Source organism: Nilaparvata lugens, chromosome 1, assembly GCF_014356525.2.
Source record: "Nilaparvata lugens isolate BPH chromosome 1, ASM1435652v1, whole genome shotgun sequence".
Classification (NCBI taxonomy): domain Eukaryota; kingdom Metazoa; phylum Arthropoda; class Insecta; order Hemiptera; family Delphacidae; genus Nilaparvata; species Nilaparvata lugens.
This window is the reverse complement of record NC_052504.1, coordinates 39,613,449-39,628,212: the sequence shown is the minus strand read 5'-3', so window position 1 is coordinate 39,628,212 and position 14,764 is coordinate 39,613,449. Positions and strand designations below refer to the sequence as shown.

Here is a 14,764-nt window from a genome sequence, read left to right as displayed (position 1 = left end):
ATCATTTTATAATATTTATAATAGATGTGGATGAGACAAAAATAAACTGTGTTTCTTTCAATTTTGGAAAAATCCCACAATATCAATAATTCTCATTCAACAAATTTTATCAAATTTAAAGATATTTTAATATTCTTATATGCTCACATCACCTATGTGAGGATAAATATTGAAACTGTATAACCCAGAACCTTTTCAAAGCTTGAATTTAAAGAACACTACTTGTGGTTCGCTTCTGAATGTTGTGAGTAGAAAGCATAGACAATAGAAATTTAGTAAAATACATACCGTACCGGTAGACTTTTATTTTATCAAAATATTTAATACAGTCTTTTTAATGCTCCGTTTCTTAGACCAAGATGAGGATCATTTGAATTTTCAAGAGACAATAAAACAAAAGAAGTAGTATCCTGCTACTTTGGGAATAGAATGCTTTAGAGGAAATGTTTTCATAATAGACCTAATATCAAATCCATTAAAATATTAATGTTGTAAAGATCTATTTTTATAATATTGTCGATTCAATTTTCATTTTGGATATCGTTATCAATCATATAAATACAGTAGTATTTACTTATAAGAAACCTCAATCCATTCCAAAAAAGCCTTACATTATAATCATAATCATGGAACATGGAGGGAGAGATTTAAATATCAAATACGATGGATAAGAGTGTATGAATCATAATGTTATCGAAAATGACTGTTATCCTGCATTCTCACAGCAGGTGATAACATGACAATGTTTACTAGATGATGATTCTCGTTCTTATACATAAATGACAGTTGATTTTAAATTGTATTTTGTAATCATTCTGCAACTGAACGATTTAGCTTATTACGTATTAGATGGCAGATGAAGTCATTCAAGGTGTATTGTAGTCCTCATCTTTATCAACCTTGGAAACTGAAAAATAAAAAATCAATTATAATCAACAATTATTTATAATCAAATCGAAATTAATAATTTTGTTTCACCATTATATTCATTTCAATTTCTTGGCAATAAAAAATGGTATCTTTTATACAAACTGAAAATAAAAAAATGGATTAATTGAAAATGATAAATAGGTACCTACTTATTGAGATTTTCTCAATCCATTCAAAATAATGGTAAATCTTCTAAATCAACTTTAAGCAAAAATTGAATGGTGTGGCACATAAATGTATTATGATGACATGAATTTGAAAAGAAAAAAATGATCATCCATCATCAAAGTTGATAATGTAAAATTGAAAATTACTGCCTGAAATTATAAAGTGATTTCTCTTACTTTGAGCCAAATGCATTTGAGGCTGAATTGCTGGCTGAGAATCCACCGAATGGAGTGTTCACATTGAAGGCCGCCGACTGGCTGGCAGCATTGGAGTTGGAGAAGCTGGGGTTGAATCCTCCAAAACCACCTCCGCCGTAGGGGTTGTAGCCGCCTCCATACCCCCCTGGGCCACCGAACCCCCCTTGATGATGATGATGATGTGGCTGGTGACGCGAATATATACTTCTTCCTGTAAATTAAATCCCCCATTATTGCTGTATGTCATATAGAAAGTAAGTAGAATATACTATTTGTTTTGAACTATTTTTGACGACACTAATACAGTCTATTTTTTTAATAATAGTTATTAAAAGCTAATACTCTCTTGTGGAGCGCTTTCGGATTTTTAAATCCATTTTAAACACTCTTTCCATTTGCCATTCACCACTTAACATTTTAAAAATCCGAAAGCACTCCACACGTGCGAGTAGGTACTAGTTTTTAATAACTATAATTCAAAATTTAGACTGTAGTGTCGTCAAAAACAGTTCAAGACGAATAATCAACTAACAGTTCGTCATGGATAGTGAAATAGATAAGAATATAGCCCAACTATGTATAATATAGAAGAACATTCAAGATTCTCTGGTCTGAATATCAAAATATTGTCTGAGGTTATATTGTATTAGAATATGAATGTCTAAGTTATGTTGTTGAATTGAATCCTTTTGTTGAAGTTGAAATATCTTTAGAAAATATATCATGAAGACTTCCATTTCGATATTATAAGTTGAACTTCTATTACCGGTATAAAGTTTTACATCACAAAAAGAGCGCATATAGCCTAGTTTATTTTCTAAGGAATTTAATGAATCTGGAGTATAATCGTCAATTACTCACTTCTCAACTGATATCAATAAGTAGGCCTAATATATACCTACCATCTGGTGTCGATGAAATTGTATAGTATATTAAATTGAATAAGAGTCATTAGTATCTTGCATTGTCGATAGAATCGAGCCTATAGCCGTAATTTCTATTGCAATTTGAAAATGGCTGGTGAAAATTAGTTTGGTGCAGATCGAATTTTCCATAAAATATAGGTTAATTGAAGTATGCAAATTATTGTGGAAAAGGCCTACCATTTGCATATAATAATATACGGTACTTTTATATTTTAACTTATTCACTATAAAATGATAAATACTCTGCTATTCTATCCACAAGTAGCCTACAGTTATTATTTTGTCAGAAATTTAATTCTAAATAGATGGTAAGTCTATTCGAGTCTATGTAAGAATGGAAGTATTTCAACATGCATGAGAAAAATAATTAATATATTATTAATAAAAATAATTATTAATAAGGAAGCTTATATACAAATTCCATCAATTAAGGCGTATCATAGACAAAGAAATGTTAAAAACTGTATACTTAACATTAGTTTAATGAAAATTTGAAAAGTTATTTGCTCATGAAACTTTGTTTCATTCACACTTCCCACTTCAGTCCTACTTTCATTCAAGAATAAGAATATTTAAAAAAAGTATACAGACATGCTGTGATCAGGCAATTACTTGAAGATTTCAGCATATTTTACTGAAAAATTCAGAGTTTATACGCCTAAAGTGGATTGCTTGTAATTTTTTAATATGATGGTTCATCACAGAAATTCTCCAAACGAAGCAAGAATGTTTGTTACCGTGATATTATAATAATTATGACTGGTGAGAGCAATAGAGTTACGATGTAGTGATAATTTTTCCATTGATATATTAACAGAATGAATATCAAATAGGCCTATTAATTACAAATTATTTGTTAATTGGAAATGCGTGAAATTGGTAGTATTATGTTAGGAAGACTCTCCCAATATGAAATTAATAATATTTATAATTAAAACTATTTAGTGTGTAAACCGTACATTACCTGACGTATTTGAAATAAGTAGACAGCACAACAAACCTATTAATAAGGTCACGACGTTTTTCGACATTTTCTCTTGTTGACTGTACAGTCTATCCTATCGCAGATCTGCTCCACTAATGACTGCTCGACGGTAGCTGTGCGAGTTGATATACAAATCCATAAGATTGCTGTTTGACGTGAACGTGATTGGGATTTATTGAATCTTTCAGTAATTCCAGTTAGTCATCTTGGGCATTTCCTGATCATTCTAAGATTTATAAAGAACCAATGATTCAACTGATTAAATCTGTAGGTATTCTCAGCCATTAACACTTTAGTAAATACTATAACGTACCTACTTACTTATGAGTCAATTTGGACAGAACAAGAGATTACAGGTAGGTAGCCTAATGTTTGTAAAATTTGTGTACGGTAGATAATAAAGTGAATTCGGAAATCTCTGTATAGGCCTACCTAAATCGGAAATATTGCCACTCTTCATGAACATTTATGCTTATTCTCACTCTTTATAATAGGTCTAGAAGTATTAACTGTATTGTACATTCTGATCATCTTTATGTGTAACCTTTTTTCCATGTATCTGATATTCTATCTCTATTTTTCACTCTTGATTATTTCTCTCAAATCTTGAGTAGGCCTACATAAAATGTGAATGGAGAGAGGTAACTCGTACAGTTAATATCAGATTAAGTCAATATTATGTGATGTTTCACTTTTACCACTATATTACAGTACTAGAGCCTATACTTTAATTTTATCACTGTACTATAATATGAAACATTACAAATATTGACATTACTGATTCATTCTTTCATGCTTTTTTGAGTAGGGTGATGGTGTGTAATAAGGAACAAAGGAATATTATTCTTACAAAAAAACATTTTTTTCTGTAATCCCTTATACATTGAATTCCATCACCACACTCATGCAATACAAATTTGAAATTGATTCATTAGACTACATATGTAAGTAATATTTTTTTCTATACATTATCCATTCACATATTGACTTAGAGTCCAACTTCAATAAGTGATACAGTATTGGGTCATCGCTTATTGACACATTTTACAATAAATATAGCTTTTTGGATACGGTATAGATCTATATGCTATTGACAGCTTCAATTCAGGAAATGTTCAATTCAATGAAATGTTCAATCAATTATTTGTTATGGGAAACAGATTAATGATTCTATTCCTAATCGAACAGTCAATCTGTCACTCGTAACCCAATCTCTAAAAGAAATGTTCACTAGGCTTATATCGTAAACAGGAAATTTATTAAAAGATACTCAATGTGACTAAGTGAGTGACTCAGAAGAGTTGATGAGTTAAAAGAGAAGTGATTTTGAAGATTGATGGTACTTGGATGAATATTGCAAAAAATGAGGTTGTATGGCTTCTTTTTGTTGAAAATGGGAAATAATTCTAGTGAATTTGATGATGAGAATAGTCTCCATTAGATCTGTCACTCACTAATTCCAATGATATCTTGACTATTAGCTGTTCTATTAATGAATAGACGTAGGACGTTAGCGACGTTCTACTGTTCTACTGTTATAATGTTCTATTAATTGACTATTAATGTCCTCCAATATCTCTGTCATTTGCAGAGAATGCTTTTCTCACTTCGCGAAAACATATTTTATGGGGTAATCGCTCAATGAGAACCGTAAGTTATGCCTATATCACATTGTTGACGCTGAGTGTTTTTAATTTTCCAAAATAATTAGTCAAGTACATTACATTCAATCTAACAGGTGAGAAATTAGAGCTTTTTGCTACTATATGGTAGCCTATCTATATATATGAATGGATATTGCTGGAACCGTGGAACCTAATAATAGGAAAAGTCACCTTTTTCCACAATCAATAATAAAATCTATGGTTGAGTCTAATGAGTAAAATGTAGTGATGTAAGCTATCAGTGAAATTCCTCTCAAATAGTCTATTCCTACGTAGGCCCGACGACAAGCCTAATAGGAATAATAATTATAGGCTCATATTATTTTTCTCTTTTTGTGATCAATGATAACTACCCTTTGGTTTCCGGAAAGTTTACCGAGTAAAAATTCATCAAATTACCTACATCCTCTTGAACTTTATAATTGGAGTTCATTATCCATCCAATTTAATAAATTATTTGAATAATATTATCTGATCGATTTTGTAGTAGGATGAACTACCCATCAATCAAACCAAAAAATATAAAAATATAGGCTGAAGTTAAATGTCAATCAATTTGTACTGGACAATTTATGTAATTAATTATTCTATTATGTTGTCGCTAACGTCCTACAGACACAAAATATCGAATAGAAACTGAACTGAAATCCAAAAACGATTATTGATAAATGTCAAAATGGAATCAAATCAGAAATTATTTTTGAGGAAATAATTGGTGGAGAAAATAAACTAATCAGCCCAACCACAATTATTCTGTTCGTGGGTTTGGATAGAGACTAAAGGGCTTGGATATTGGATTGGAGGGCTTGAAAGGGTTAGTTAGGATGAAGGGCTTGGATATTATTAACGTAGGCTATATCACAAACCTTACAGGCCTTGTATTAAAGGTATAGCTTCTCTGTATTGGTGGTTAAAAATTACAATTATTTCTTGTGTGTGTTCCATTTAGAGTTTTACAACCGTGAAACAATTTTGAGGGGATTTATCTATATAGTATACGTACATTTTATTACAAGAGTAAGGCCTATAGGCTACAATGATTTGTTCCATAAAAAGTTTTGGCCTGTGTATTACAGGAACTGTAAATGAGATAGAATATTATCTTTGTCGTAGTTTTAACACTGTGCTACTTTGTAAATATTTGAGAGAAACTTACTTTTTTGGCGAATAGAGGTATGCATTTCACTCCTGAGGAAGAGCTTCATCAGCCTGATACCAGCGGCGCTTGCTTTCTAAGGGTTGGACTGTGAGGCCAAAATGTGTGGAAAGATTGAATTTGATTTGGTTGATTAGGTAAATTAGATTTGTCGTTTTTGAGGTGTTTGACAATTTCATATTATTCAAGTGTGTTGAATCTCTGGCTTTTTTGGAGGATGTGGTGTATATCAAAATATGCAAATGTTTGTATGTTTTTTGAGTGTGTCCTGTGGCTATTCAATATTATGCATATGTGGATTCTGAATTTGATTTTAATGCTTTTATTTGTTCATTGTATATTATTTAAAAGCTATGACCGGTCAGTCTAATAAATAATATAGAGTTTTGGGAATGTATTGCATTTCAGTTTATTTGCATTCAGTTTATTGCATATGTAGGGTACCTTATTGGATTTTCAAAGTATTTTTTTCAATTTCAATTTATTCCAGGCAACTTATTTAACATACGTATTTTAAGTCTAGTAGTATGAGCTGGATGATAATGATGATGGTGCTAGAGATGAAGAGTGAGTTACATTGCAGCACTTATATCACTAATGAAATTCAACATAATAAGAAGTACCATAATAAGAAGGTTTCACAAGAATAGTATCGATTAATCAATTCAAATATTTGTTACCAGATTCTGAAAAAATCTTATTACTTATGCTAGAATAAATATAAAGTGTGAAAATGGACACAGTAAGCAGTTCTATTGATGATGAAGATAATAAATGTAACGGTACCAGAGTTGGATCGGAACTGATTAGTAACTATACAACTGCTGATGCTGATCATGGTATTCCTCAGGGTTCAGTCCTCTCTGGGCCACTATTCCTCATCTGCATTAATAACTTGTGCAATGGAACATTCCAATGTGAATTGTCATCATTTGCTGACGATACAGCCCTTTCTTATAAAAGTAATTCCATTGAAGAATTGCGAAAAAATATTAAGCTGTTGAGGAGCTGGTTCACCCTTAACTGGATGGTCATGAGCCCAAAATCAAAATATATCATCTTCAATGCTCGAAAAAATTACTTATTCGGTGCACCTTTAAAATATCATGCAATAACATGTACGGTAATACAGAAATTTGTGGTTGTCCTGAAATAGAGCAGGTCGAGAAAATTAAATACCTAGGTCTGATATTAGATTGTAAATTGGAAAGCGCATGTTAAATATGTTAAAGGGAAATCATCAAAATACATTCTAATTTTTTATAAGCTAAAATCTGTATGTCCTTCTGACGTTATTCGAATGTTGTATTTTGCATTTATCAACTCGAAACTACAGTATGGTTTGTCTGTTTGGGTGCATATTTTACTATTATTAAACCTATGTGATTCTTTTGCAAAAGACTTTTATTCGTGTTTTTAATAATGCCGGCTACTTAGACCATTCACGTCCTCTTTTCATGGCGTCTGGAGTGCTCCCCTTTCTGAATTTATACATGTACAAGGTTCTAAAGATATTCTTTCATAGGGCGAGTACCGAAAGAAGATGCGAAAGGTTTGGAGCATCTTATAACCTTAACCTTAGGAACAGACTAGATGTAACAGTACCTAGACTAAATCCCACAATGTTTAAAAAATTCTATGCTTTTTGGCGCCAAAAATTTATAATCTAGGCCTTTTGCCGGAAACCATAAAGGAAATCAATGATGGAAACATATTTCTGAAACGTCTGAAAGAATACCTTATTCAACTAGATGACACAAGCAGCTTTTTAATTTCTATAATATAATTGTCATTCAGAAAAACATTCTATCATTTACAATCAAATCTTAAATACCGTATATTGTTTCTTACATAACTTACAGTCTGCAAAAGTTAATCTAGTCTTTATTGAATTTGAATCAAAAATGGAGGACACATGCATTTACCTTATTTTTCCTATATTATCAATATTTATTAATTTTTTACACCTGAGCAACAAGTTAGCTGAATCTGATTTTAAGTGCAGTATAAATCGAAGTGAGTTAGCAGGTCTTGTCCTAAATACAGTTATATTTAATTAGAAGTAACCAAATGAATTAATAGAAAAGCAAATATAGGCCTACTAAACTGATACTCCATCCCCCACAGGCTAAGCCTCGGCATGTTTTTATTTTGTTTCCACTACTTTGTAATTATTGATCATTTTGTGTCAGCGACTAGATTATTTATTATTCATTAGTATGCTTTATATTTCATAAGTCTCTTTACATGTATTTGTTGTTGTCACACATATTTATGTAAGTGTTTTTCTGTAAGTATTGGAAATAAAATTTGATTTGAAATTTGAAAATAAATAAAATAATATATCAATAGCATGCGATTGATAACTCAATAATGTATTTTGAACTATTTCTTTTGACTTTCCACTCCTTTCAATAGAACAGCTGACAGAATATCAGCAGCATTTTGAGCGAGTTCTCCAGCCTGGGGTGCTCACTAACAGTAAAAACAGTAAAAAATCTGAGTCAAATCGAGTTTGGAATATTCTAGATTTTTCAATTCATTTACAAATTCATTCTTCGCATAATTTTTACCAATTAGCCGATTGAAAATTGCCTATGATCTTTGTAAAATATGATAACCATAAATAAAACACAACCACTTACTTTAAATAACTCACTTTATTATTTCTACGATTCATCATGCCAACATAACCTTTATGACCACACAGAGCGCGAAAACAACCACGTCTGCCAACCTCATAGCTACATACATTACAATTCCTCCCTTCAACTTTACAAAATATTTCAACAATAAGAGAACTATTACCAGCAGTGGCGGCTCGTCCTATGTGTTCAATGGTTCATTGAACCCCCAGAATTGAATCAACTTCCTATACAATGATGAATTTGCAACTCAAATAATTATATTTTTATTTTATTCTCATTAAATTACATCACAACATTTTTCATCTACATAAACCTAACGTTGATGTTTTGCTGCCGGTGCCTGAGATCCCGGAGTGGCTTGCTTGATACAGCACCGAATAGGATGACAAGACGCGTGGAGGTGGAAAGCAGTGTTCATTCCCCGATGTGAACCCAAAAACAGGGCTGGGTGAGGTAGTGGAACGGAGGAGGGGAATCGGTTTGCTAGCACGGATTTGGTTCACAATCCTGTCTGAACCAATTTTGCACAAGTTCATCCGAGAGTAGCCGAACCTAGCCGAGGCAAGTGAATCATTCAGTAAACCTCGGAATGAATCGTGAATATTCGTACGGATTCAGTAGCAGTGCCATCTTGAACATAACCAATAAATTCAAATTTGGTGGCAGTAAACAGTAAAAAAGCGGTAAACAAGAAGTAGAAAGCATGACAGTATTGAGGTTATACGATATGATTTCGGGTATATATATTATACTGTATACAGATGTGATAGATTTCACTGCATTTTTCGTTGTATAAATTGTTTTTGCGTGTAGAAGAATATAGTAATTTCTAGTGTGTTTCGTGCATTCGTGAGTATTTCTAGTGTGTCCATTTTCTTTTAGTGAGAGTGTGAATATAATTTATTGTGTTACCGTAACAGCATTTTGATGAAGAAATATGAATAAGGTTCAGTATTTGTTAAATACAAACAATATTGATATTGAGGGTAGGTGTAGAATAAAACATAATGGTGACCAAATCCCGAAGTAAAAATCAAACAAGAAAAATATGAACAGGACAAAAAATTTATATTTGTTGAAAATATGCTCAATCTTTGGGGTGTAATTCCTTAAAATTATTATTGATCACCGTTACACTTGATTATGCTCAATACTCTATATCCTCTTGACCTTTTTCTCCAGTAGATCATGAGGTTGAACCCCCAAGCTGGAAGATCACGAGCCGCTACTGATTACCAGTGACACTCAAAAATCGAAATCATAAACAATGCAAACACAAGTCAAATTACAATAACAAAATAGTTAGTTTTTATGAAAAAAATTAATTACTAATTAATTTTCAATTATCTCTTACAAACTGAATCTTAAATTTAAATCTAACAATGAGAATACTATTACAAATTCAATCTTTCCACTGGCTTTCTCAACCTCACTGGATATCTACTCATTTCTGATTCTGAGGAGTTATCATTAGACACTTCACCCGACAGCTGAGGCTGTGACTTTCTGTTTTGTGAATCCTGGAAGGTAATTCCTGCCAGGGATTGAATGGGGATTGGGATGTGATCAGTTGGCGATGCCTTATCCAGATTAATTATATCTCTCTGAACTCCCACTTCTAAGCTCACTTTCGGTGGTGTCAACAATAAATCACGTGTGAATGTCGTTTCTTTAGCTGAGTAATGAGCACTAACAATTTGATCCACATGCCGTTTCCAAATTACATCATTATTTAGTTTCACCAAATATGTTACTGGACCTAATTTGTCAACAATGTTTGCCTCAATCCATTTCCTTTGTCCCCTGTAGTCTCTAACAATCACAGGTTGCCCTACAATAAAATCCCTAGTCTTACCTCCCCGATAATTTTCCACTTGTTTGTCTTGTTTATCATAAACAACCCTTTGCAAATTTGGTTTAATTAAATCCAAACGTGACCTCAATGGTCTATTGAACATTAACATAGCAGGACTCTCATTTGTAGTAGCATGAATCACATTTCGATATGCTAATAAAAATCTACACAAAGCCAATTCCACATTTTCATTTTCTAGAAGAGCACATTTTATTCGTTTTTTTGTTACTTTTACACTATTTTCGGCCTGTCCATTAGTCGCCGGTCTAAAAGGAGGTGAAAAGGTATGTCTAATACCATTAGCCTTGAGAAAATCATTAAATTCATTGGATGTAAAAGGTGGGCCATTATCTGAAATAAGGTACTGAGGGAGACCAAAACGAGCAAAATAGGTCTCAATTTAGAAATGGTTTCTTTAGCAGCTGTAGAATTCACTTTCTCTACTTCTAACCACTTAGAATGTGCATCAATGATTATAAGATAATTTGTGATTGATTGGACCCAAGAAATCAAGATGAATTCTTTCCCACGGTTTCTTGGGAAATTCCCACACATGTAAACACTCTTAGAAGGGAGTTGCCTTTGTTCTAAGCAAGCTCCACAACTATTAGCCAAACATTCTATATCAGCATCTATACCTGGCCACCAAAAATACGACCTTGCCATTGCTTTCATTTTTATGATGCCTAAATGTCCACAATGCAATTCTGACAGCAAAGCTTTGCGTAAACAGGAAGGAATAATAACCCTATGTCCCCACATCAGAATACCCTGCTCTATAACTTACTTTACTTTTTACTTTTTCGTGTCCGGTCTTTCAAATTTTTCCAGCCCAGAAGTGGGCCAGGTCCTCCGCAACTGCATTCCCTCTCCAGAGGTCGACATTCGTGCAGTGAACAGGGCACAGTGGGCACTGTGTGAGGTGGTCGATGTCCTGTGCCTCTCCGCAGTCACAGTAGATATCGTCCTCCGCTAAGTAGCCCCACCTCGCTAGTTGGTCTTCACAGGGGCCACGCCAGTTCTTATCCTATTTAGCGCCCTCCAGGATTTCCATGGCAGACTGGTTCCAGTGGTCTCAGGATCCCGGAGTGGGTACCAGTCTGGAGGTTCTGGCTGTGTGAACCTTATGAAACTTCTCCTGGATTTGAGTCGGCTGCGCGATGGCTCCAGCTGACCGTGCATCACGTGCCTCTCATCGAAGGTCTGTTTGAACCTCTCCAAGTATTCGTGGTTGGCTCTTCTGATCTTGGGAGTGTTCATTCCTGCAGCCCTGTAGAGTTTGTCGATGGGAGTTGGTTTCATGCAGCCGGTTGCAATGCGACACGTCTCGTTAAGGGATGTATCAACCTTCTTTGTGTGGGCTGACCGACACCAGACGGGGCAGGCGTATTCCCCAACAGAGAAGCAGAGAGCCTTTCCTGATGTCAGGAGCACGCTGGGATTTGCTCCCCATTGGCTGCTGCATAGCTTCCTGATGATGTTGTTCCTGGAGTTGACTTTTGATGATGTATTCTGACAGTGCTGTTTGTATGTCAAAGTTCGGTCCAGGGTCACGCCAAGATATTTTGGTGAGTCGGTGTGTTCCAGGGCCTTGCCCTCCCAGGTAACGTTCAGTCTTCTCCTAGCCTCCCTGGATCTTAGGTGGAAGGCGCATACCTGTGTTTTCCCTGGGTTTGGTTTGAGGTGACTCTATAACTAATTCATGTTGTTTTTGGAAAAATGGTCTCATATCTTCCATGTTTGAATTAAGCTTACCCTCTGGCCAACCATACATAACATAACTGTAAACTTTTTTTAATAGTGTATCTTTACTTGTTTCTAATTTCACACAGTTAAAATCAATAGGAATGTCATTTTCTGTGATAAACTGTAAATATGTACCCACATAGTCCACATTATCATTTTCAAAAACAAAATCTTTTACATTCAATGGAAATCTTGATAAGCAATCTGCATTGGCATTGGCTCTAGATGTAATATACTTGATATTGAAATCATAATTTGTCAAAAACAAGGCATATCTTTGCAGCCTACTAGCTGCATATACTGGCAATCCTTTCTTCGACCCAATATAGATAATAACGGTTTATGGTCTGTTAGTAATGTAAACTTATTACCATACAAATACTGATTAAACCTTTTTATACCATAAACAATAGCCAATGCTTCTCTATCAATCACAGAATATCCTTTCTCAGCTTTTGACAAAGTTCTAGAAGCATAACAAATTGGTTTTTCTGATCCATCTTTTTGAATCTGACTCAGTACGCAACCTAAGCCATAAGCTGATGAGTCGGTAGCTAATTGAAGTGGCAACTTAGCATCATAATGTGCTAGTATAGGCGCTGCAATTAATTTACTTTTAATCAATTCAAAGGCTTGTTGACATGACACTGACCAGTTGAAAACACTATCTTTACGTAACAGTTGATGCAGAGGGGCTGCAATTGTTGCTAATTTAGGCACATATTTACAATAATAGTTGACTAATCCCAGAAATGCTTGGAGTTGACTCACATTAGTTGGAGTAGGGGCATTTGTTATAGCCGCAATCTTACTTGGTGCTGTTCTCAATCCCTCCTTACTAATAATAAATCCCAAATACTCCACCGTTTTTTTGAAAAACTCACACTTATTCTTACTTACTGCTAAACCATTAGCATCCAATCTCTTACATACTTCTGTTAACCTATCATAATGCTCTGTCAAGTTTTTACCACTAAGATGTCATCAAGAAAACAAACTACTCCCGGAATTCCAGCCAGAATTTTTTCCATAATTTGTTGAAAAATACCAGGTGCTGAGGCAATACCAAATGGCAGTCTATTATATCTGAAAAGGCCCAAGGAGTGCTTATAGTACAAATATGTTTGGATCCTTCATCAAGTCTTACTTGCTGGTATGCTTGTGACAAATCTATTTTTGAATATTTTTCACCTTTTTGTAATCTATTAAACAAGTCCTCAATTTTAGGAATTGGATGATGATTCACAACTAAGCATTTATTAACAGTGGAACTAAGAAAATCGGCACATATTCTCAATTCACCATTTCTTTTTATTACAGGTACATAGGAGTACCCCATTCACTGTTGCTTACTGCTTCCAAAATGCCTTCCTGCTCTAGCCTCTCTATTTCTGCTTTTACTTTGTCTTGCAATGCATAAGGGATGGTCCTAGGTTTCAAAAACTTAGGATAAACATTATCCTTTAACTCTAAACGTGCTGACTCACCCTTATAGCAACCTAACTTGTCTTTGAAAACACCTGGATATTTATTATACAACTCGTTTATCAACTCTGTCTCATGAACTAAACCTACTTCCGAGTTATTAATGGGTTGTTTACTAATACGGAATGCACATTTTTAGCTTCTGGATTTGAACTACCAATTTGAGGTCTCTCATCCAGTCTCTACCAATCAATGGATTTGCACCATTGTTAATTACATACAATGTCAATTGGTGTTCCCTGTTCTTATGTTTGACTGTAACCGCCACTTTGCCCTTAGGTATGATTGGATTATTAGTATATGAACTTAAAACTAAATTTGTTGGCTGCAATTCCAGATGAGAAAAGGTTTCCTCATAACATCTTACATTAATTACTGATACACAAGCCCCACTGTCAACCTCAAATAGAGAGGTTTGTTTTCAACTATCAATTCTAGTGTGATTGGCTTGATTCTTGTTACACTATTAATTTTGTCACGCTCATACTCTGACTTCAATGTATATAGATTGGTTAAATAATGATTTTCATTACAATTTTCATCATCATCTCGATATTTAAAACCATCATTACCCCAACATCTGCACAATCCACATAGTTTTGTGCTTTATTATTAAATGAATAAGAAGACTTACCCTTTGCTTTACAGACTTTAACTAAATGTCCACTTTTCCCACAATTGTTACATTTGTACGATTTGAATCTGCAATTTCCAGCGCGGTGGCCGTACTTGCCGCAACAGAACAGGCACCGTGCTGTCCATGAACTGTTGATTGGCCACGCCCTTGACTCTCCACCGGCCTGTTACCTCCTCCACCATGACGCTGAAGCTGCGCGATCTTTTCCTCCCTTTGGAGGCCTACTGGAACTGATGATAATGAAGCCGCCTCCTTGTCTGTTAACTCCATACTCAAGGCAATTTTTACCGCTGCATCATACGTTAACTCATGTTCGCCTAACAGCCTCTTTTTGATTGCATCACTCCGCAGACCACTCACCAAACGA

General features: G+C 34.3%; 1 protein-coding gene across 1 annotated transcript; it reads right to left on the bottom strand.

Moving 5' to 3' along the window:
- Positions 1-668: 668 nt before the first annotated feature.
- LOC111052511 (neuropeptide-like protein 31) lies at positions 669-3,475 on the bottom strand. Its single transcript, XM_022339215.2, has 3 exons — positions 3,186-3,475; positions 1,275-1,506; positions 669-907 (listed from the first exon to the last, which is right to left on the bottom strand). Exons 1-3 carry the CDS (start codon positions 3,250-3,252, stop codon positions 895-897), a joined length of 312 nt encoding a protein of 103 aa, XP_022194907.1. The 5' UTR covers positions 3,253-3,475; the 3' UTR covers positions 669-894.
- Positions 3,476-14,764: the final 11,289 nt, after the last annotated feature.